At 40.8% G+C, this 25,246-nt stretch overlaps 1 protein-coding gene across 1 annotated transcript in view; it reads left to right on the forward strand.

Moving 5' to 3' along the window:
- The window catches only part of LOC122551779 (contactin-associated protein-like 5), an 879,926-nt gene that overhangs the window by 795,761 nt on the left and 58,919 nt on the right, over positions 1–25,246 (forward strand). The window contains exon 22 of the mRNA XM_043694242.1: positions 3,105–3,323. Coding sequence (XP_043550177.1) covers positions 3,105–3,323 — 219 coding nt within the window. The remainder of the gene's footprint in view (positions 1–3,104; positions 3,324–25,246) is intronic.

Consider the following 25,246-nt stretch of genomic DNA (forward strand, 5'->3'; position numbering starts at 1 on the left):
TTGATGCCACTTTCCTGCCTTTCCCCAATACCCTTGATTCCTGTATTGATTAAAAATTTATCTCTTTCCATCTTGAAAGCACTTTGTGACCCTCTCTCTCCAGTCCTCAGCAGGAAAGAATTCTGCAGATTTACTACCCTCACGCAAGTAATTTAGATAAATGGCAAACTATTAATGTCCAAGGATTACCACTGATCCATGTGGTAAACTATTCATTAACCTTGCTAACCTGAATAAGACTAATTTATATCAACTGTCTGCTTCCTGTCAGCCAGCCAACCTTCTATCCATGTCAATATTCTCCATCCTGACCTTTTATTTATGCAATAATCTTTTATGTGGCGCTTTAACAAATACCTGCTGGAAATCTAAGCACAGTACACATACTGGTTTCCCTTCATTCAAAACACATGTTACATCCTCAAAGATTGCCAACAAATTGGTTAAATATGATTACCCATTCAGAAAACTATGTTACCTTTGCCTGATTACCTTGCACTTTTCAAATGCCCTTTTATAAATATTTTATAACAACTTTCAATATTTTCCCTGTGATAAATAATGAGCTAACTTTTTTTTATTACAGAATAATAGAGATGTTACAGCATGGAAACAGACCCTTCAGTCCAACTCATCCAAGCCAACCAGATATCCTAAATTAATCTAGTCCCATTTGCCAGCACTTGACCCCTCTAAATCCTTCCTATTCAGATGCTTTTTAAATATTGTACCAGCCTTCCCTACTTCCTCTGGTAGCTCATTCCAAACACGCACCAACCTCTGCATGAAAAAGTTGTCCCTTTTAAATCTTTCCCCTCTCATCTTAAACCTATGTGTTCTAGTTCTGGACTCCCCCACCTCAGGGAAAATACCTGATGATTCTATAAACCTCTATGACATAATCCCTCAGCCTCCAACACTCCAGGGAAAACAGCCCCAGCCTATTCAGCCTGTCCCTAAAGCTCAATCCCTCCAACCCTGGCAACATCCTTGTAAATCTTCACTCGTGAGAAATGGCCTTCATTTATTGTCCATGCCTGGCTCCCCATGAGAGGTTGGTGAACTGCCTCCTTGAACTGCTTCAGTCCATGTGCTATAGGTTGATCCACAATGCCCTTAAGGAGGGAAATCCAAGATTTAGACCCAGCAACACCAAAGGAATGGTGAAATATTTCCAAGTCAAGATGATGAATGACTTAGAAGAGAACTTGCAGATGATGGAAGTCCCATGTATCTGCTGCTCTTGTTCTTCAAGAATGAAGTGGTCGTGAGTTCAGAAGGTGCTGTTTCAGGATATTTGGTGAATTTCAGCCATGCATCTTGCAGATAGTACTAATTGAGTATCGGTGGTGGAGGAAGTGGATGTGGTGCCAAGTAAGCGGACTGCTTTGTTCTGGATAGTGTCAAGTTTCTTGAGGGTTGATGCAGCTCTACCCATCCAAGCAAATGGGGAATATTCTGTCACACTCCTGACTTGTGCCTGTGGGCTTTGTGGAGTCAGATGGTAAGTTACTTGCTGGTAGTATTCCAAACCTCTGAGCTGCTCTTTTCACCACTCCGTTTATCTGGTAAACTCCCAGATTTCTGATCAATGGTAACCCCCGGGATATTGATAGTGGTGGATTCACTGTAGCTTTTAGAGCTGTAGTATCCTGCTTTCTGTCCACCACAAGTTGTGCTTTTACTATGAAGTCCAATTTACCTTTGTAAATGCTGACTAGGAGTAGTCCTGACACCTTCCCATCGTGTATAGGTTGGGCTGAAATTGTTGATGATATTCAACAGCTGCATGACCTTGAATGAGTCCTATGAACATTCCTGTACGTGCCACAGACAGCACAATCAAAACTTGTTTTCTATACTTGTAAGCAGCTTGTTTCCTGTATCTGTTTTTCTGTGCTGGCTGTTTGTCACACTGAATAAGAGAAAGTTTTGTTCCACATTTTTGGACTTCATCTCTGACTGGGATCGTGAATGGTGCCAGGAACAAACCTAAGCTTTTAGACCAGCCGTCAATCAAAGGGTTCCCAAACTGCAGAAGGATGTGAAACTCATTGCTGTCTCATCTTTCCTTTTTCATCTTTTATATTACTTCATAGTTGTTCATATTTCAGTCCTTTGTTTTTCTTCCTTTTTCATCTCTTATTATTACACAACGAATGTTCCTATCTGAGTAAATTAATGTTAGCAAGTCTTTTTTAGACTGCATTTAACCCAAAAGAACTGCTTGGATACATCCTGTGATCCAAGACACATGGTAAATGCCATTTGATAACTTTAGGCTAAATAATTGTTCCAACTCTTTCTTCCACAAGCAAAATATTGCATTTGCTGGAAATATGTGATAATCAGTGAAAATTCTGGAACTACTCAGCAGATCAGACTACAGTTTTGGAGAGAGTAGCAGAGTTAGTGTTTCAGGTTATGGTGGTGTGTTCATAGACAGACAGTTAGAAGGCTACCTTACAGAGGGCAAACTGTAGATCTAAGTACTGACAAGTGTGGTCTCAGGGCTCCTAATTTTCCCACATTTAAGGAGCAGTGTTAGATTCCTCAAGAATGTATGGCTTTCAATATTGATCTTCTGGTCGTAAACCTGATGATAAATGCTCTCTTGATAGTAATGAGCTTTTCTTGCCAATGGCCTCAGAGTGTCATTGAGCAAGTTAGAATGACACACAAGCAAATTTGATTAAAATTCTGATGAATTTACAATTAAGGGACTGCAGCCTGTGAAAAATTGACTTCAACATTTTCTATTCCTCCTTAAGTCTAATTAACAATCAATTTCTCGCTGCACTTTGCACTTAGGACGTGAAGTGAATCAATGCAAGGGTTGATGCCGTGCATGAATAGTTTAAGGAATGGTTAACAAAACTGACTGTTAAGATAGTATTTATTTAAATCTTTGCAATTTCTAGCTTCGTTATACGTAGGAGGATCATATGGATAAACAAAATGTATTTTAACGAATGCTGTAGCTGATTGCAATCCATAATGTGTGGGCAGTTATAAGTGTTAATTTGAATTTAATTAACTTGTTGTCGACTTTTATCATGTCCTGCAACTGACTAATTTCACATGATGTTTAATTCATGTTGCAGACAGTGATAATCTAGATAAAGAGACGCACAGAGCGAACACAGAAGGCTTCGTTGGCTGCCTGTCAGCAGTCCAGTTCAATGGGATTACTCCTCTGAAAGTTGCGTTACAAAATTCAGGTTCTCCTTTAGTCTCCATAAAAGGGCGTTTTGTTGAATCAAGTTGTGGATCTGCCCTCAGGAGCGAATCAACAGCAATCACCACATCACACTCTCTAACAGGTAACTTAAATAAGAACAACCAATAATTTGAAGGTAATGATTTGGAATCAAATATTCAACTATGATTTACCAATCATCTGGTATACATCGACTATCTCAGTACTAATCGGCCAATTATGAAAATATGTGCACGTTCATTTTATATTGTATGGAACTATATAAGAGACTGCCATCTTTCTAACAGAAGATCCCAAAACCTTTTTGCTAAGCCCCCATTTCTCCTCTTTGTTAACTTTTCTGCTTTCTCAGAAAGTGTATAATTGACAAAAGAATGCTCAAATAATTGACTTGTGAGACCATTTCAGAGGGAAATTAAGAATTCACCACATATCTATGAGTCTGGAGGCGTATGTGAACAGCAGTAGATAAGGACAGCAAGTCTCCTTCCCAAATGACACCTGTCAATCAGTTAGTTGGGTTTTTCAAGACCATCAAGTTGTTCCGTGGTCATAATTAATAACACAAGCTTTTCATTCCATATTTATTGTGTTAATTTCATTTCAAATACCCAGCTCTATTTGAAATTTCAATTACAATGGCTATATCCTATCAGAAATTGTCTAAGCATAGGTTTTAGTCAGGTTCACAGAGGGTTTCTCTCTATGAGACATAATGTGTTGACCTCTGCCTAGAACTTTCAGGATCACTGCCACTGAAACCATCTTTAAAGACCAGCCATGCACCTGGTCAAGCATTGGCAGTCTACAGGTGCCCTGCCCAGTTCATGTCAATTAATCCCATTATGAGGGACAGAGGAAATTTGCACTCTGCTTTGCCACCAGGCAACTGGATGTTGGGTTGGAGAGAGGTACATGCAGCCACTGCCCATGAAGCATGCCCAGGTATGTTGGTTACTTATGAAAGTCTGCAGGAGCGAACCCTGACTTTCAGGTCAGGAATTCTTACCACCTAGTTCCTATGTGGGTGTGAGAGAATGGAAAACTACATATGAATGAAGCATGATGATGTATTAATGAGGATATTAATGCATGCTAGTGCAGAGAGGTCTCTGACATGCACTAGACCTCACCATACAGAACTTGGCTAAACTTTCTGTTCTTGATGTTGGAAGCTCCTTACCACCAAACTCATGCAATCCTCCCAACTTTCTCCCAACTAATGCACACATTGTTCAGTGCTTGGTTAGTTTCTGCTCTTATTATGAACTTGGGACTCTGGGTTACTCATCAAGTAGCTTAATCATCATACTAATGTAGTCATAGAGTCATAGAATCATAGAATCCTACAACACAGAGACAGACCTTTTGGCCCAAACTGGTTCATGCCGAACAAAATGTCCATCTGCACTAACCCCATTTCCCTGCACATGGACCATTTCCTTCTAATCCTTTCCTATCCATGTATTTGTCCATTTGCCTTTTAAATGTTGTCAATGTACCTGCCTCAACCACTTCTACTGGCAGCTCATTCCATACGCGTACAACCCTCTGTGTAAAAAAGTTGCCCCTGGGTTCCCTTTTATTCTTTCCCCTCATACCTTAAACTGCTGTCTTCTAGTCCTCGATTCCCCAACCCTGGGAAAAAGCCTGAGTGCATTCACCTATCCATGCCTCTCATGATCTTATACCCCTCTATAAAATCCCCCCTCATTCGCCAGTGCTCTAAAGAAAAAAGTCCTAGCTTTTCCAACCTTTCCCTATAACTCAGACCACTGAGTCCAAGCAACATCCTTGTAACTTGCTTCTGCGCTCTTTCCAGGTTAATAACATCCTTCCTATAGCAAGGTGACCAAAACCAACACAATACTCCAAGTGTGGTTTTACCAATATCCTGTACAACTGCAACATGACTTCCAAACTTCTATACTCCATGCCCTGACTGCTGAGGACCAATGTGCCAAAATCCTTCTTCACTGCCCTGTCTACCTGTGACTCCATTTTCCGAAAATTGTGAACCTGTTCCACTACACTCCTTAAGGCCCTACCGTTCACCATGAAACTCCTACCTTGATTTGACTATCGAAAATGCAAGACCTCCCATTCATCTCTACTAAATTCCATTTGCCATTTCTTGGCTCACTTCCCCAGGTGATCAAGGTCCTGCTGCAATTTCTGATAACCTTCCTCATTGTCCTCAATACCACCTATTTTAGTGTCATCAGCAAACTTCTGAATCATGCCTTGTACATTCTCATCCAAATCATTGCTATGGAAAGCAGACAGTACTGGCCCAGCATTGAGCCCTGAGGCACTCCATTAGTCACAGGCCTCCAGTCCGACAAACATCCTTCTACTATTCCCTCTCCTTCCTACCATCAAACCAATTGTGTGTCCAATTTACCAGCTCCCCCTAGATTCCATGTGATCTGACCTTCGAGAGCAGCCGACTATGTGGAACCTTACCAAAGGCGTTACTGAAATCCCGTAGAGACTACACTTACTGCCCTACCCTCGTCAAACTTCCCGGTCACATCAACAAAGAGGTCTAACTAATTTGTGAGGAATGATCTCCCATGCACAATGCCATGCTGACTACTCCTAATCAAACTCTGCCTTTCGAAATGCAAGTATATCTTACCCCTCAGAATCTTCTCAAGTAACTTACCCACCGTAGATGTTGGGCTTAATGGTCTATAGTTCCCAAACTTTTCTTTGCACCTCTTTTTGAATAAGGGCACAGCATTAGCTACTGTCCAGTCTTCCAGGACTTCACCTGAGGCAAGTTGATGCAAACATATCAGCCAGGGCTCCCACAATTGCTTCTCTTGCCTCTTGCAGTGTTCTTGGATATACCTGCTCAGGACCTGGAGATTTATCCACCTTCATGCATGCCAATATGTCCAACACCCCCTCTAAGGGCAGCACGGTGGCTCAGTGGCTAGCACTACTGCCTCATAGCATCAAGGATCCAGGTTCAATTCCCACCTCAGGCGATTATCTGTGTGGAGTTTGCACATTCTCCCCGTGGGTTTCTTATGGGTGCACCAGTTTCCTCCCACAATCCAAAGATGTAATGGCCAGGTGAATTGGCCATGCTAAATTGCCCATAGTGTTAGATGCATTAGTCAAGGGTAAATGGGGGGGGGGGGGGGTTACTCTTCAGAGGGTTGGTGTGGACAGTGTCCCCCACTGTCACCTCAGTCAGCTGTTCTGCCCTATTTCCCAAGATTATGTCAGGTTTTGCCCCTTCCTGAGTAGGACCCTTTACATATTGCTTGAGGAAACTTTTCTGAATGCACTTAACAAATTCCATCCCATCTATGCCCTTCAGGCTTAGGCAGTCCCAGTCTATATTAGGAAAATTAAAATTTCCTACTATGACAACACTATTGCTCCTGCAAGTCTTCCCAATCTCCCTGCATATGTGTTCCTCTAATTCCCGTTGACTTTTGGTACAACCCCAATAATGCCACCATCCCTTTCTTATTTCTAAGCTCCACCCACAAAGCCTCACTGGATGTCCTTCAATTACTTCATCTCTGACTACTGCTGTGATACTCGCCTTAATCAAAAATGCAACACCCCCATCCCACTACCTTCCACCAACTCTGTACCACAAAAGCACCTGTATCCTAGCTCATTAAGCTGCCAGTCCTCTCCCTCCCATAGCCATGTTTCTGTAATGGCTATAATATCCCAGTCCCACGTACCTACCCATGTCCAGAATATAAAGACAGATAGCAAAGGTTTTTGTCAAGAAAATAACAAAGAGTGCCTAAAGTAAACATTGATCCTTCAGAGGATGAGAATGGGCATTAGGTTATGGGATATGGTGAAATGGCTGAGGCATTGAACAGGTCTTTTGTATTGGTCTTCACAGTGGAAGACACTCATAACATGCCAGTAATTGACAAAGAGACAAAGGTAGGTGAGGACCCAGAAACAATCATTATTACAGAAGAGGTAGTGTTGGGCAAGCTAATGAAGCTAAGGGTAGACAAGTCTCCTGGCCTTGATGGAATGCATCCTAGGGTACTAAAATAGATAGTGGGAGAAATAGCAACTGCACTTGTGGTAATTTTTCAAAATTCACTGGACTCTGAGGCAGTTCTAGCAGATTGGAAAACAGCAAATGTGATGTCACTGTTTAAAAAGGGAGGTAGACAAAAGATGGAGAATTATAGACTGGTTAGCTTAACGTTTGTAGTAGGGAAGATGCTTGAGTCTATTATCAAGGAAGAAACAGCAAGGCGTCTCGATAAAAATTGTCCTATTGGGCAGAAGCAGCATAGTTTCATGAAGGGCAGGTCATGCTTAACAAATCCTTTGGAATTCTATGAGACATTATGAATAAGGTGGGTAATGGGGGCCTACTGGATCAGTGAACCTGGATTTCCAAAAGAACTTCGAAAGATGCTGCACAAGAGGCTGCTGCATATGATAAAGATGTATGGCGTTACGGATAAAGTATTAGCATGGATAGAGGATTGGTTAACTAACAGGAAGTAAAGAGTGGGGATAAATGAGTGCTATTCTGGTTAGCACTCAGTAACTAGTGGTGTGCCTCAGGGATCTGTATTTGGACCACAATTATTCACAATTTGTATTGATGATTTTGGAGTTGGGGACCATGTGTTATGTATTAAAGTTTGCAGATAACACTAACATGAATGGCAGAGCAAAATGTACAAAGGATCGTGAAACTTTGCAGAGGAACATAAACACTTTAAGTGGATAAAGATCTGGCAAATGGAATACAATGTTAATACATGTAAAGTCATCCATTTTGGTAGGAGAAACAGTAAAAAGGCTTATTACCTGAATGGTAAAACATTCCAGCATGTTGCTATGCAGAGGGACCTGGATTTTCTTGTGCAGGAAGCACAGAAGGTTGGTCTGCAGGTGCAACAGGTAATTAAGAAGATAAATGGAATTTTGTCCTTCATTGCTCAAAAGATTGAGTTTATAAGGAGGAAGATTCTATTGCAGCTATCTAGGGTGCTGGTGAGGCCACACTGGAGGACTGCATGCAGTTTTAGTCTCCTTACTTGAGAAAGAATGTACTGACACAAGAGGAGGTGCAGAGGAGATTCACTGGGTTGATTCTGGAGTTGAGCGGGTTGTTTCATCAGGAGACACTGAGTAGACTGGGATTATACTCAGAGAGTATAAGCTTTACCCAGAGAGTAGTAAGGACGTGGAATGCCATGCCGGCAAGGTAGTAGAATCAATTTTAAGGTCATTTAAATGGTTATTGGATAAACATATGGATGATAGTGGAATAGTATAGGTTAAATGGGCTTCCGGTTGGTTTCATAGGTTGACACAAAATTGATGGCCGAAGAGCCTGGACTGCGCTGTTATGTTCTATGTTCTGTGTAATGTTCTATATTCATTAGAATTCAGAAGGGTGAGGGAGGATCTTATAGAAACATATAAGATTATGGAGGGAATAGATAAGATAGAAGTAGAGAGGATGTTTCCACTGCTGGGTGAAACTAGGACAAGAGGGCATAGCCTCAAGACTAGAGGGACCAGATTTAGGACTGAATTGAGAAGGAACTTCTTCACCCAGAGGGTTGTGAATCTATGGAATTCTTTGCACGGTGAAGTGGTTGAAGCTACTTCAGTAAACATTCTTAAAGCTAAGATAGATTTTTTTTGAACAACAAAGGAATTAAACGACACAGTGAGAGCGCTGGTAAGCGGAGCTGAGTTCAGGAAAAGATCAGCCATGATCTTATTGAATGGCAGAGCAGGCTCAAGGGGGCAGATGGCCTACTCTTGCTCTTAGTTCTTATGTTCATCGGCCTTACCTGTCAGCCCTCTTACATTGAAGCAAATGCAGTTTAATCTAACAGGCATCCCTTGCTCCCTGTCTTGTTCCATCCTGACCTGTCTCTTCAACTTACTATTTCTGATTACTGAATCTCTTCTGAGCCTCTCACTTGCCTCCCTACTGTTGCAGATCACGCCCCCCCCCACCCCCGCTGCCGCCCCCCACTGCCAATCTGTTTAAACCCTCATTTGCAGCACGAGCAAATTTAGCCACCAAGCTATTGGTTCCCCCCTCTACTGGGTGGCACGGTGGCTCAGTGGTTAGCACTGCTGCCTCATAGCACCAGAGTCCCAGGTTTGATTCCAGCCTTGGGCGACTGTCTGTGTGGAATTTGCACATTCTCTCTGTGTCTGTGTGGGTTTCCTCTGGGTGCTCTGGTTTCCTCCCACAGTCCAAAGATGTGCGGGTTCGGTGAATTGGCCATGGGAAATTGCCCATGGTGTTAGGTGCATTAGTCAGAGGGAAATGGGTCTGGGTGGGTTACTCTTTGGAGGGTCGGTGTGGACTGGTTGGGCCTGTTTCCGCACTGTAGGGAATCTAATCTAATCTAGTTCAGGTGCAACCCATCCTTCTTGAACAGGTCACCTATGCCACAGAAAGGATCCCAATGATCTAAAATTCTGAATCACTGCCCCATTCACCAATTCTTTAGCCACACATTCGTCTGCCATAATCTGCTGGCACGTGGCACTGGAAGTAATCCAAAGATTATCACCAATGAGCTCCTGGTTTTTAACTTTTCTCCTAGCTCTCTATAATCACTCTGTAGGATGTCATCCCTATTTCTACCTATGTCATTTGTGCCAACATGCACAATGACATCTGGCTGCTCACCCTCCCCCTTGAGAATGTTCTGCAGCCACTCAGAGACATCCTGGACCCTTGCACCTGGAAGGTAACACACCATCCTGGATTCCGATGTGCAACCGCAGAATCTCCTATCTGTCCCCCTAACTATCAAGTACCCTATCATTAAGGTCCTGTTTACCTTTACCCTTTCCAGCTGTGCCCCCGAGTTAGTCATAGTGGCCTTATGGTCTTATAGTGCCACCAAGCTGCTTTCCCCTTAACGGTCATTCCCCCCATCAATAATATCCAAAACGGTATACTTATTTTTCAGGGGAATGGCCGCAGGGATTCCTGCACTCTCTGCCTACTCCCTTTGCCTCTATTAGTGGCCACCCAGCTACTCTCTGCCTGCACCGTAGGTGTCACCACCTGACTAAAACTCTTATCTAGGAAGTGCTCAGTAACTCGGATGATCCTGGAAAAGCACAGCAGGTCAGGCAGCATCCAAGGAGCAGGAGAATCGACGTTTGAGGCATAAGCCCTTCTTCAGGAAGGGCTCATTCCTGAAGAAGGCTTATGCCCGAAACGTCGATTCTCCTGCTCCTTGGATGCTGCCTGACCTGCTGCGCTTTTCCAGCAACACATTTTTCAGCTCTGACGTCCAGCATCTGCAGTCCTCACTTTCACCTCGGATGATCCTGAATGCATCCAACCCCAGCTCTAGCTTCAGCTCCCTAACACCGTCTTCCAGGAACTGCAGCTGGGTACAATTCCCACAATATAGTCATCAGGGACAATGGAAGTCTCCCTGAGCTTCCACATTCTGCAGGAAGAACATGCGACTGCCCTATTTGCCATCTTAACTGCTGTAAAACTTAAAGGAAAGTTAAAAGGACTTTACTTGAGCGTACCTGTACTTTTTACTGAGCCACTGCTCTCTGAAGCCTCTCGAGCCAAAGCCTTACTTCTTATTCAGCTACCAACAAATTTTGCACGTCTCTCTACCCCTCCATGTTCCTCTATTCCTGATAGTTAGGCCTATGATGGAACATTCTCTACTTCCCTGAATGAGTATAACACCAATAATACTCAAGAAGCTTGATGAAAACCAAGTCAACTAAGCCCTTTGATCAGCAGCCCAACCATTATGTTAATACTCATCCTCTCCACACTGAGGCACAATGGCAGGAATGAACATGAACAGGAGTGAGCAGCAATTCATCAAGTCTCTTCAACAGTATCTCCCAAAGCCATGATTCAACCACCTGGAAGTTTAAGGAGTAGAAGTTCATGCACATCAGGCCATTTCTTCAGTGTTGCTGGATCAAAATCCTGGGAGTCCTTTCTTAACAATCAGAATAGCTTCACCATGGATTACCATGGCTTAATGAGTAGGCTTACCAACATTGCCTTCTGGAATGTTAAGGGTAAACAATAAATGCTGACCTTGTCAGTGATGGACACATCCCATGATGGAATACTAAGGAAATTTCCATATGTTATTCCATTTCAAAAAAGCTTACAGTCCAAATTTTAACCATATATATCCGAGATAACCCACCATAATAAATTACATTTTAGCTGAGTCTCCAAGAATGCAGAATTATTACTGAATAAATTTTTCACTTCAATGAGAATCAGCATTCTTAAAATAATTTAAATAATAATGACCACATAATTTGTTTCTGTCATGTTAGTTGGGGAACAAATATTGGCCAAGACCTCAGGAGGTTTCCTTGCTCTTCAAATAGTGCCATGAGATTTTGTTTTACATCCACATTATGTTTTCATGTAGTCACATAACAATGTCCCTTCAGACAGTCCAGCATTTCTTACAAAACTGTACTTGACTATGAGCCTACAGTGTGCACATAAATCAGTGCAGTGTTCTTGAAACTACAACCACAAAACTAAAGTTTAGACAGATGTGATGTCTTACACCAATTTAGTGAAATTTCTGCAGATTTTCCATTCAACAAATCAGATATAATAGGATAGCCTCCACAGATTTTCCTCCCCACTTTATATATAAGCATTTGGATGGAACATTTGAGCACACACATGCCATAACTATGGATCAATAACATCACAGACGAAACCTTCATTGCCTTCTTCAAAGCAGGAATAGTTAATGTAAATGGGCATGAATAATATATTGGGTCAGTGACAAAGAATAGGCCAAATGATATTAGCATTCACCACCCTCTGGCTCTAAGTTCACATAAAATGATATTCATGTGAATAAATTTTAAGAAAAGAGCAATTTCAATATGCCCAACCTGCCTCCTTTCTTCACCCCTGGTAGTCACAAATTTAATAATTTGCATATTGTATTTTTTGTTACCTTCCCTCATTGCAAGAATTGCCAAAAGCAAAATATTGAGGATGTTGAAAATCTGAAAACTAAAAATGCTGGGCGATACAGGTGAATGTGTAATAAATCAGAAACTATGTTATATCGACCACAAAGAGTCAGACTCTTGTGAGTCAGATAACTTGAAGTTTATTTACAATGCTGGCTACTTAAAAAAACTACAATATTATGAACTTAGGCGCACAGTCTGAGTTCTGTACTTATTAATAATGACATGATGACTCAGTGGTTAGCAGTGCTGCCTCAAAGTGTCAGGAACCTGGGTTCGATTCCAAGTGCGGGTGACTGTCTGTATGGAGTTTGTACATTCTCCCTGTGTCTGTGTGGGTTTCCTTTGGGTGATCCAGTTTCCTTCCACAATCCAAAGGTGTGCAGGTTAGGTGAACTGGCCGGGCTAAATTACCCATAGTGTTCAGGGATATGCAGGTTCAGTGCATTAGTCAGGGGAAAATGGAGGATAATAGGGTCAGGAAATAGGTCTGGGTGGATTACTCTTTGGAGGATCAGTGTGGATTTGTTCGGCTGAAGGGCCTGTTTCCATACTGTAGGAATTCTATGATTCTAATGTTGCTGTCGAATACACACAAAAATAATTGACTGACTACACTGATTCCATGACACAGTAAGGATACTTGAAGGCATGATAGGAACTTTTATATCAAAAGTTCACATTTCATAGTGCTGTCCAATTGCCTTCAAGTCTGGAATCTATGTCATATTGTGACACTGAGAAGCATAAGCTGGTCAGACAGCATCTGTGATATTATAATTCATGGGACTTAAAGAACTGAAATGTTGACTGTGTTTCTTTCTCCATAGATGTTTCCTGATGTACAATCATTGAATCATAGGGATAAATCTAATGTTTTATTGACGACGTCCAAGTTGCATTGTGGTTTTTGGAGGGTCTGTAGTTGTGAAGTTGAGTGTATTCTTTCAATGTATCTTCCCAAGATAGCCTCATTTATTGCTTTCCATGCCCCTGTGACATGTCTCACATCTGATTTCCACCCCATCTTATCATGATCCTGCCCCATTACTCAATAAATATCCACCCAAAGACCAGCATCCATTGTGCCCTCTTTGAAAGCCAACAGTGCACCCGGGCAAGGCTGGAGCTGCCGTATATGGTCCTAACATTTGCCCAGGATGTGGCAGACAGAAGGATATTGTCATCCCACTTTGCAGGCAGGAATCTGGAGACCCTGCTAGACAAGGTGATGCCAGTGCAGGACTTCCTCCTCTCCCAGGAACACCACACTAGACCATGCCATACCAGTCCGAAATTGATACCAATGTTAGAGCTGATTCTGGAAGAATTCGCAGTACTGTTGGAAGAAGTTTAATGCCCTGCTCCAGTCTGCCAGGATAAGTGTTACCAGGCTCTCCCAAAACTTCCCATTCACTCTATCTTGATTACTGCACCAAGTCTCATGCTTTACCATGCTCGCTATCACATGCAATATGTCCTGTCATTGGCTTCAGCCACAAAACCTTTACACCATTATTCCTGTATTACCTCTGCATTGCCTGCTCAGACACTACCCACCTGCACAGATGGTAAAAGCTGTTCCACCCACTTTCAGCTGCAGTAATACCTGCTTCTCTCCCTTGTGGTAGAGGTCAGTCCACAGTAGGGTAGAATGACTGAAGGCAGATGGTGTGCTGCCTGACATTCAGATCCTCACCAGTTTTACAAGAGGGTCCTGACTCTGCAGTAAAGAATAAGACAGTGAAGATCCTTACTGAGAGTTAACAAGCAAGCAGCCTCAGTATTGGTGTATGTGTATTGTTATGGACCAGGCCAGAGTCCCTCAAAACATTTTAAGGTAGCCCAGACCCTAACTTTTCGAGTTGTTTTATGCAGTTGTGAAGTGGATGTTCCAGGCATGATGCAGCTAGCCCAACCACTCAGCTTGAAGCAAAACAGAATTTATTTTTACACATGAACAAAAGAAAACAAAGTTTCAAATAACATAACAATTTGAAAACCGAAGCAACACGACAACGAAACTTAACAAAGTGCTGTTCCTGCAACATCCCCATAAACACGCCCCTTGGCAAAAAGGTAAATTCAAATAAGGGTTCTTACAGGAGAGAGATGTCAGAGAGAGAGTCAGCCAGAAAACCTCTGTTGAGTAAGGGAAACCTTTCCCTCAGCAGCTTTCGTTGATTAACAGCTTCAAACTAAAACAAACGAGAGAAATCCCTGACTGGGGAGAACTAGCCACTATTCTTTCATTGTACAAGTGTTTTTAAAAAAAGCCAAACCAAAAAGCCCTTTTCCCTTAGGCAGAATCTGTTAGCCTTAATCGAAGTAGCCAGATCAGACGTATCAGCACCTCTGCCTTTACGAGCCCTCTTGAAAAAATCACTGGCAAAATAAAGGGGCAGCATCGTCACATGCAGTAACCACACTTGTACTCCTGATCAGTTTCTCAAAGTGCAGGCAGTAATATTGACTTAAAATAGAAGAGAAAGCAATTAACATTCTGATGAATCACTTGTGCACTCAGTCAAATGTTAATACATTCTTTCTGAGGTGCTGTACTAGTATGGCTGCTGATTTCTGACTGGTGTTTAGCAAACCTACTGCAAAAATAAGCACTTTCATTTTCTAACCCTCTTGCTAAAATGGAATTGTCCATTAGTTGATTTGATTATTTTATTTTATAAACTACATGTTAATAGTCCCACTGTTTCTTGCTTTTCTTCAAGTCAATAAGATCTGGATTTCTCTTATTTTTCCACCCAAGATAGATGAGTTCACCCTTAACATTAAAATTCATTTGCCTTGGTTTCACCCACTCACAGTCTATCAATATCTCTCAATAATTTTATGCTGCTGTCTAGACTGCTTACTGTATCTCCCATCTCTGTGTCATTGGCAAATAAAGTATAAGAGAAAACTTGGGTCTCATAAAACAAACAATGAAGGATGTAATCTACATGTCACCAGCAGAAAAAAATGTCACAGCCTAGTATAATAAGCAAGACTTTGCATTTGTCTCCTCTCCCTATCTCCTCAAAACATTAAATCAAAGTTTGATTGTGCAAACAGATAATGCCCATGGCATTGCCTGCCTGTCTGCCTGCCAGTAAGATTTCCAAAAATTGATATCAAATCTGAGGTTATATAACACCACCAGGGACCTCACTTATGTTGTCAAAACTTGGTTTTGTAAACAAAAAAGAATTTTGCTTGGCAGACATATGTACTACTGCAATCACTCTGTCATAATTCTGAGTGGGGAATCTTGATGCAATTTGACAGCATGGTGTCAATGGTCATTAAACTTTTTAAGTGGAGGCAAAATGAATAGAATCTCCAAATTGCTGTAAAAAAAACTCAGCAAGTCTGACAGGGTCTGTGGAGAGAAAGCGAACTTAACATTCCATGATCTTCCTTCAGAACATAGGTGCTGCCAGACCTGTCGAGCTTTTTTTTTAGCAATTTCTGATTTCCAGCCTCCGCAGTTCTTTGTTTTCTTTTCTTTTAAACATAGAATCCCTACAGTGTGGAATGAGGGCATTCAGCCCATTGAGTCTGCATCAAACCTCCTAACACCATCCCATCCTATCCATGTGAAGTACATTTCCCATGGCTAATCCACCTCGCCCAAACGTCCCTGTTCACTGCAGGGCAATTTAGTGTGGTCAGTTCAACCAATTGGCACATTTTGGACTGTGGCAGGAAACCAGAGCACTTGGAGGCAACTATGTAAACTCCACACAGTCAGCCCAGGCTGGAATCGAACCCTGACATTGTGAGGCAGCAGTGCTAACCACTGAGCCATTGTGCTGCTCTGCACACTGGGGTACAGGCAATTCCAGTCCATGAGTCATTTATGTCCTTCTGGTCATCATGTTTCACTTTGAATTTGCATTGTTTGATGACTTACTTTTGTAATTTCTTCATCCCATAGAAGGATTAGGCATAAACATGGTGAAATTAAACATGATGCACATGGAAAACAGACAGTTGTAATTCAGAATGCTGGAGAAACTCAGCAATTCTGGCTGCATCTAAGGAGGGGGAAACGACATTAATGTTTTGAGATTGGTATGACTCTTTTTCTGCAGAACTCAGTATTGACACCCGACACCGTAAAACCTGCCCAATTTTACTTTTCACTGAAGTCAATGGAAAGAAAGAAAACTATATTGATTATACTGTGTGTGCAATTCCTGTACAGTATATTTTGCGTCACACAGACGTTAGTAAGTTTTCAAACATAAATATTTTCCAGAGGCATAGACTATTAATCCCCATAACATGAGTTTTATTTCCACTAGTTTGAAATAGCAAATTCAGTTTGTACATATTAAAGCTGATATCAATAAAAGTGACCTTATTGGATTGTCATAAAAACCCAACTGTAAAACACTACAGGAGTATACAGCAAGTTACAATGATAGTTGAACAAATGATGGACAAAATTTACTGTGGATAGGTTTGAGATAAATTGATTTTGGGGGAAAGAAAGGAATGGGAATATATAATATGTGAAAAGTGTCAGATCTGGAAGATCAAGGAGACAACCTTTGAAATCTCATGGGATATCTTCATAAACTCAGATCTGTAGTTTCTGGGAATATTGTTGTAAATGGTCATATCTTATATTGTTTCCAATACATGTTATAAAGAGAACAGCCAATTTGCAGTTGGCAACATTTCACAAAATGCAAATGAATGAAAATTCAGTCTATTTGTCTGTGCAATTTACATTGCTTTGTGAAGAGTATTGGCATGACGTGGGGAACTCGCCAACCTTCTTTTAATATCATTCAGGATTCTTTTTACATCCTTCTGACCAGACAGTGGAACTTTGCCGACACATATGAAGATTGTGTCATCTCTATTCACCTAACACTTCCACAGCCCAAAATTAATAGATCAGCTTTGCATGTTTACTCCATAGTAAGGGGAGCCTAAACCCGTAGCGTTCTGATTCAGTCAGGAATTCTACCAACCTTGTGAGAGCTGGGACTCTTCACTATGGTGATATATCTCAGAATATTTAAGAAAAGGCCAATTTCTAATTTATAATTATGCACGATACACACTTATTTGTCTCCTTTGAAAAATCTAAATTTTGAAAATTTCACTGAAAATCCTTACACATGACTTATGTGTGAATATTTTTATTTAATAATACTATCACTCTATTAAGCTTTATGAATTTGAAATGTTTAAAGTACGTCTGTTTTATTCTTCATTACTGACAAGACTATTTTCTAAAGCAACAAAAATGATTAAAACTGAAGAATATGAATACTTTAAAATATTACAGCTATCAAGCTGCGCATCCAAACAATAGCAACAAAAACACTTCGCTTTGTTAAGGATGAAGAGGCAAGGAAATTGAATTAAAATTATGACGTACGAAGACTGATACAACACAACATAACAATATTGTTTTTGCTACAAAGAGTAGCTGAAGAGCATTGATGACACATTTGTGACACAATGAAAAATCTAATCAGATGTACTGTGAATTCTTTGCTGTGCACGTGCAGAATGGGTTTGGCATGGCATTGTCACTATGCATGATGAGCAATCGTTTTTGGGTATCTGAGTCAAGATTAGAGTGGTGCTGGAAAAGCACAGCAGGTCAGGCAGCATCCAAAGAGCAGGAAAATTGACGTTTCGGGCAAAAGCCCTTCAGCAGCCCTGTTCCCTGCATGCTGCCTGACCTGTTGTGCTTTTCCAGCACCACTCTAATCTTGACTCTGATCTCCAGCATCTACAGTCCCCACTTTCGCTCTGTTTTTGGGTATCTTTCTATTCAGAATGGTCTACGCTAATATTGAACATATTATGAGGACAGAGATATTCAATTGGTTTACCTCCCCACAAATGTCTACCCAGCATTTCTATCACCAAGAGTAGAATGAAATAATGCTTTTTTGAAGACTGTGACTGGAGCACCAGGTTTATCTTGAAGTACAGAATCATTACAATTTAAATTAGTTTGTATTTTACAAATATGTAAAGCAGCAATAAATTCAGAAGTCGCATGACACCAGGTTATAGTCCAACAGGTTTATTTGAATTTGCAAGCTTTTGGAGCACTTCTCCTTCATCAAATGAAGAACACTTCACCTGATGAAGGAACAGCACTCTGAAAGCTTGTGATTTCAAATAAACATGTTGGACTATAACCTGGTGTCATGCAACTTCTGACTTTGTTCATCCGAGTCCAGCAACGGCACCTCGACATTAAAGCAGCAACAGGCAGCATTAATAAAATTTGCTTTTCCTAACATTTAAAACTGGGATAATATCACACAAAATGAGATAGCTTGCATTTTTGTTTTCTTACTTGCTCCCAGTTTTCTGATAAGACAGCAACAAAGCATATCTTTTGAATCCACTTAAATTAGAAAAATGAATCATTGAAAGCATATAATGTGCCTTTATACTTAGAACATCAAACTTTTAAGAAGCAAATGTTTCAGTGATCAACTTGACCTCCTTATGAGTCTCCAGGCTGTATTAATGATTGAATAGTTTAATAGAACATGTAGCACAGGAGACCATTCAGCAAACCATGCTTGTGTTGGTTCTTAGAAAGAGCAGTTGGGCTTAATCCTATGTTCTCACATTTTAGACCACAAAACCATAAGAAATAGGAGTGGAAGTAAGGCCATTGAGTCCACTCCGCCATTCAATCATGGCTGATTGGCATTTCAATGCCACTTACCCACACTCTCCCCGCATCCCTTAATTCCTTGTGAGATTAAGAATTTATCAATCTCTGCCTTGAAGACATTTAATGCCCCGGCTTTCACTGCTCTCTATGGCAGTGAATTCCACAGGCCCACCACTCTCCAGCTGAAGAAATGTCTCCTCATTTCCGTTTTAAAGTGACCCCCTCTAATTCTAAAGCTGTGCCCACAAGTCCTAGTGTCCCCGCTGGACGGAAACAATTTCCCAGCGTCCATCCTTTCTAAGCCATCATTATCTTGTAAGTTTCTATTAGATCTCCCCTCAACCCTCTGAACTCCACGAATTCAATCCCAAGATCCTCAGCCGTTCATCGTATGTTAGGCCTACCATTCCAAGGATCATCCTTGTAAATCTCCACTGTCTGTTTTGTCTGTTATCCCTCTTTTTTTCATTCTCAAGAACCTATTTGTCTCGCTTTAAAACCACCTGTGAAATCAACTTGCACCAGCTTATCAACCCAACAATTCTTGCAACTCAAATCATTCCTTTCCCTTTGAAACAAAAAGACAAGCCTAGTAAATATGTTCAAGTTAGGTTGAAACATATTATCCAATTTTTATACAGCTTCCAATCCAGGCTTTGCATTTGTCCATTGCCACATGTTGGGGTGAATCTGCTGAGTTGAGTATAGATGCAATACAATTTTGGCAATGTGAGCTGGTACCTGCCTAAACTGAACATCAAGGAAGTGGGCTGAAACTCAACCCATCTTCTGCAGTCAGCCCACATAAACCCCTTGATGCTATTTATATTCCAGTGCTTTATATATATATATATATATTCCGAACAACTCAATACGGTGCTAGCTGGCTGAATAATGTCTAACAGTATTTTCAATGTAACCTTTGACTTATTTCTATGGTGCAGTAACCTGAAGACATATCTGCTTCTTATTGCAACTGTAATCTATAGAACAGAGAAATGTGATGAGGAAATAGCTAAATTTAATTTGTAGGCCATGAGATGACAGCCATTTATTATACATATGTAGCAAACTTATGAAATGGACTGTTTTATTGGCAGCAGTATGACAAATGGATCAGATTTTGTAACTCTATCAGATAGTGGCCATCTTATCAAGAGTGTGTACATAAATAATATCGTGGTCAGTAAATTGATTTAATTTATTTCCATCCTAAATAGGTCATATCTGAATACTTTTCTTCAATACTTAATCAGGTTTTTTTTTCCCTTTATGTTAGTGAGATCTAGAAATATGCATAAACTGACCTGGCAGATGATATAAATCAAAATCCAACACTTTTTATTCTTTATTTCTTATATTATGCCTTTAATACAAAGGAAGACTTGCATTTATATAATGTCTTCCAAAAAGAGATCACAAAGTGCTTTTAAAAATAAAGCATTTTTGAAGTGTTATCACTGTTCTAATTCAGCTAGGACTCAAAATAAAACAAAAATGTGACATTGAGCAAATAATCTACCTTTGTAGTCTTGGATAAAGACTCAATATTGACTAGGATACTATGGATAACTCCCTCCCTGTTTTGTTTTTAACAGTGCCACAGAAACATGCTGCAAGAAGATTGTAAAGCAAATGAAAATCCTAAACACATTTGTGGACGGCACGGTGGCACAGTGGTTAGCACTGCTGCCTCACAGCGCCAGAGACCCAGGTTCAATTCTCGCCTCAGGTGACTGACTGACTGTGTGGAGTTTGCACATTCTCCCCATGTCTGAGTGGGCGTGCTGCGGTTTCATCCCACAGTCCAAAAATGTGCAGGTTAGGTGAGTTGACCATGCTAAATCGCCCCTAGTGTTAGGTGCAGGGGTAAATGTAGGGGAATGGGTCTGGGTGGGGTGCGCTTCGGCCGGTCAGTGTGGACTTGTTTGGCCAAAGGACCTGTTTCCACATTGTAAGTAATCTAATATAAATGTTGTGAAAATGACTACAAAGAATTTACAGTACAAGGACAGTCAGCTTTCCACTGCATAGATCTGTGCTGTTGTTGCATGTAAACTATAACCCACATTACATTAGCTAACCCTATTAACATGTCTTTCCATTCCTTTCTCATTTCTCGCTTGCTTATTGGGAACTATATCATGCTGACTATGTTACTGATTAACAGGCCTGAGCAATGGATGTAATAGAATCATAGAATCCCTGTATGGAAACAGACCCTTTGGCCCGACAAGTCCACACCAACCCTCCAAGTGTAACCCACCCAGACCCATTCCCCTACCCAATATTTACCCCTGACTAATACACCTAACCTACACATCCCCTAACATTATAGTTAATTTAGCATGGCCAGTTCAACTAACCTACACACCTTTGATTTGTGGGAGGAAACTCACACAGACACGGGCAGAATATGCAAACTCCATACAGATAGTCACCCAAGGCTGGGATCAAGCCCAGGTCTCTGGTACTATGAGATAGCAGCGCTAACCACTGAGCTACCATACGACCCCTCATGACAATGAACTCGAAGCCCATCATTGTGACTGGAGATTTTAGATTAGATTAGATTAGATTAGATTAGATTAGATTTCTTACAGTGTGGAAACAGGCCATTTGGCTCAACAAGTTCACACGAACCCTCCGAAGAGTAACCCACCCAGACCTATACCCCTACCTTTGCCCCTGACTAATGCACCTCACACTACAAACAATTTCCCATGGCCAATTCACCTAACTTGCACATCTTTTGGACTGTGGGAGGAAACCGGAGCACCCAGAGGAAATCCACACAGATACGGGGAGAATGTGCAAACTCCACACAGACAGTCACCCGAGGCTGGTATCAAACCCGGGTCCCTGGCATTGTGAGGCAGCAGTGCTAACCATTGAGCCACCATGCCACCCCTGTTATTAACTTACTCAGTCTGGAATTTAAGCAAAAAACTGCCATTATAATTACTTTCCTATAAATGCTTTAACTGCTGTGATGTTTTAAGAGCTTGATATAAATAATAAGTCAAGGCTCAGAATGTGTACAACATCACCCAGTGTCCTTTGCATCTTGCAGAAGCATGGCATCAGAAGAATACATATAACCAGAAAAGTGAATTGCCACAGGAACAGCTGATAACAGAAAAAATGTTAAACTTGGGCAGTAGCCAAAAACAGCACATGGCAGAGTTTTTTTTCAAAGAAAGTAATCAAACCCCAGACATTGACAGAATTCGTAAAAACGCAGGTGCATTCACAGAATGGATTAGAAACCAACAGACATCCTAAACAACTTGAATGTTTTTAACCAAAGGATGAAGCTCCATTTTCCGATTTAGCTGTAGCGTGGAACATGAAGTTCAGAGAATGTCAGGAAGAAAACGAAAGAAAAACATACAAGATTGTACCAACAGTCTATGCTAGATGCAATAAAGATAAAAAATAAAATACACTTACAGCTCAGTATCTGAATGCACATTACATCCATAATTAATTAAAGAATTGATACTGTACTTTGAAGTGAATAAATATGATGTTATAGTCATTCTGAAGATGTGGCTGAAAGACGATAAGAATTGGATTTTGAATATTGAAGTGTAAAGTGACCGTAATCTTGCCAGACCATAGGCCTGCTCTCTGATTAGATGAGGACAACTGATGGTGGTTTAACCTGAAGGTTACCATGCCTCAGATGAGGAGGAAGGTCAAGAAGGAGAGTCCTTCCTAGTAACCTCAGCTGCTGTGGGAATTGGACCCACAATGTTGGCATCACACTGTGTCACAACTAGCTGTCCAGCTAACTGAGCTAACTGATCCCCACTGTTGAGGAGTATATGACATTCAAGAAGGAAAGAGGGAGAGGTCTGCTTTCTAACAAATGATGGGCCAGCCAGGAAGGTAAATTTGAATATAAAATACTTAACTCGTGAATCAGCGGCCCAAAGGCTGAACAGGAGCGAACATGGGGACTGCTGGGTAAATGAACTAATGTATTCAGGCATGACTAAACCTGAAACACTGCACGTGTAGTGTCTCTCACCAAATTGGACCCACAACGTTGACATCACATTGCTTGACAAACCAGCTATCCAACTGTCTGAGCTCACTGTTGAGGAGTACGTGACATTCAAGAAGAAAATAGGTCTGCTTGTTAATCAATGATGGATTTGGTGAAATAGTGTTGATGTTGGTTCAGGATGTCAAAATGTAGTATTGGTCTGGATGGAGCTGAGGAAAAGCAGGAGAAAAAATTCTGCAGTGGAAGTGATCTATAGGCACCCAAATAGAAACCACAATGTAGGAAATTTTATACAAAAAAAAGGGTGCTTACGATAAAGACATGGCAATAATTGTGAATGACTTTAATCTGATCTGCAGACCTCACTTTCTCCTCCAAGAGTCCAGCTAACTGATCCCCACTGTTGAGGAGTATATGACATTCAAGAAGGAAAGAGGGAGAGGTTTGCTTTCTAACAAATGATGGGCCAGCCAGGAAGGTAAATTTGAATATAAAATACTTAACTCGTGAATCAGCGGCCCGAAGGCTGAACAGGAGCAAACATGGGGACTGCTGGGTAAATGAACTAATGTATTCAGGCATGACTAAACCTGAAACACTGCACTTGTAGTGTCTCTCACCAAATTGGACCCACAATGTTGACATCACATTGCTTGACAAACCAGCTATCCAACTGTCTGAACTCACTGTTGAGGAGTACGTGACATTCAAGAAGAAAATAGGTCTGCTTGTTGATCAATGATGGATTTGGTGAAATAGTGTTGATGTTGGTTCAGGACGTCAAAATGTAGTATTGGTCTGGATGGAGCTGAGGAAAAGCAGGAGAAAAAATTCTGCAGTGGAAGTGATCTATAGGCACCCAAATAGAAACCACAATGTAGGAAATTTTATACAAAAAAAAGGGTGCTTACGATAAAGACATGGCAATAATTGTGAATGACTTTAATCTGCATGAAAGCTGTAAAAATATTATTGGCAATAATGGATTTGATAGTGCTCTCAAAGCATGCTTTCAAGATCATTTCTTAGAAAAGCATGTTCTGGAACTAATCAGCAGTAAGTTATAGGACACTGCATAATGTGTAATTGGATGGTGTCGTATTAAACTGTCTGATTGATACATATTTTAATATGACTTATTTTAGACTTGGGTTTTGAATTTTGAATTAGTATCATATATGTTTTCTGTTTGTCTGAAATTAATAATTAACTTGTAAACGTCTTTGTAACAATGGTGATTTCTGTAAAATAGCTTGTGTGAGGGCTACTATGACAGCCTAAAAAGGTTTATGTTTACTTTTGGATTTTAGGATCTAGCAAGGCAGAAAATTGTCTCTCAAAATTTTTGATGGAACTTTCTTGACTGGGGATTTTACTTAAGTTTCAGAGAAAGACCCTAGAAGAGAAAGAAAGATTTTGTTTCAGTTTAACTTTTTCTGTAGAGTTCTGTAAAATCCTTGCATGGAAATGTATGTCTGCAGCACTATTCCTGAGAAGGAGACAGTGTATTAAACCCAGATTACTTTAGAGTGAGGAGTTAATAATGGTCCCAGACAGGAAGTTGGCATTAAACCCTGAAGATGACTTGAAGTTGAGTTTGTTTGAGCTTAGATGAATAATAGCTTCTGTAATAAGCAGCAGAGGTTCTACTCCAGGAATTAAAGTCACAATTACCTTGAAACTGTCGAAGTGATGTAGAAAGGGATTCTGGTATGAATACTGTACATGGAATGCCATTAGGAACTTTACAAGGAATGTGGTTTTCTTTTCTTGAAACTTGTAAACCACTGTTTTTGGATTAATGGTATTATAATTTTACCATGTCTTTGAATTTGTGTTATGAGTAAATAGATCAGTTTATTCCATTTTATCGTTGTTTATTTTGCTTTATTACATCTGTTTTATTGTTAAAATATAGCTTAGAAGAATGAGGAATGAACTCAATTAAAGTGACTAAGATTGTGGAATGCCTCAAAAAGGTGGAATGTGGATAGTATATTTCCAATGGTGGCACTGCTGCCTCCCAGCACCAGGGACCCAAATTTGATTCTATCCTCAAACGATTGCCTTGTGTGGAGCTTGCACTGTGTCTGTATGGGTTTCCTCCATGTGCACTGGTTGTCTCCCAAAGATGTGCCGGTTCGGTAGATTTGCTTTGCGAAATTGTCCTACAGTGTTCAGGGATGTCCAGGTTAGATGGATTAGCTATCGGATGAAAGCCACATGAAAGGTAATGGGGTTTGGATACGGTTTGATGTTCTTTGGAGGGATGGTGCAGACCCACTGAACACAATGGCCTCTATCTGCACTGTGGGGACTCTGTGATCCTTTTTGGTGATCCTAGAACTTT

This window comes from Chiloscyllium plagiosum, chromosome 7, assembly GCF_004010195.1.
Source record: "Chiloscyllium plagiosum isolate BGI_BamShark_2017 chromosome 7, ASM401019v2, whole genome shotgun sequence".
Taxonomy (NCBI): Eukaryota; Metazoa; Chordata; class Chondrichthyes; order Orectolobiformes; family Hemiscylliidae; genus Chiloscyllium; species Chiloscyllium plagiosum.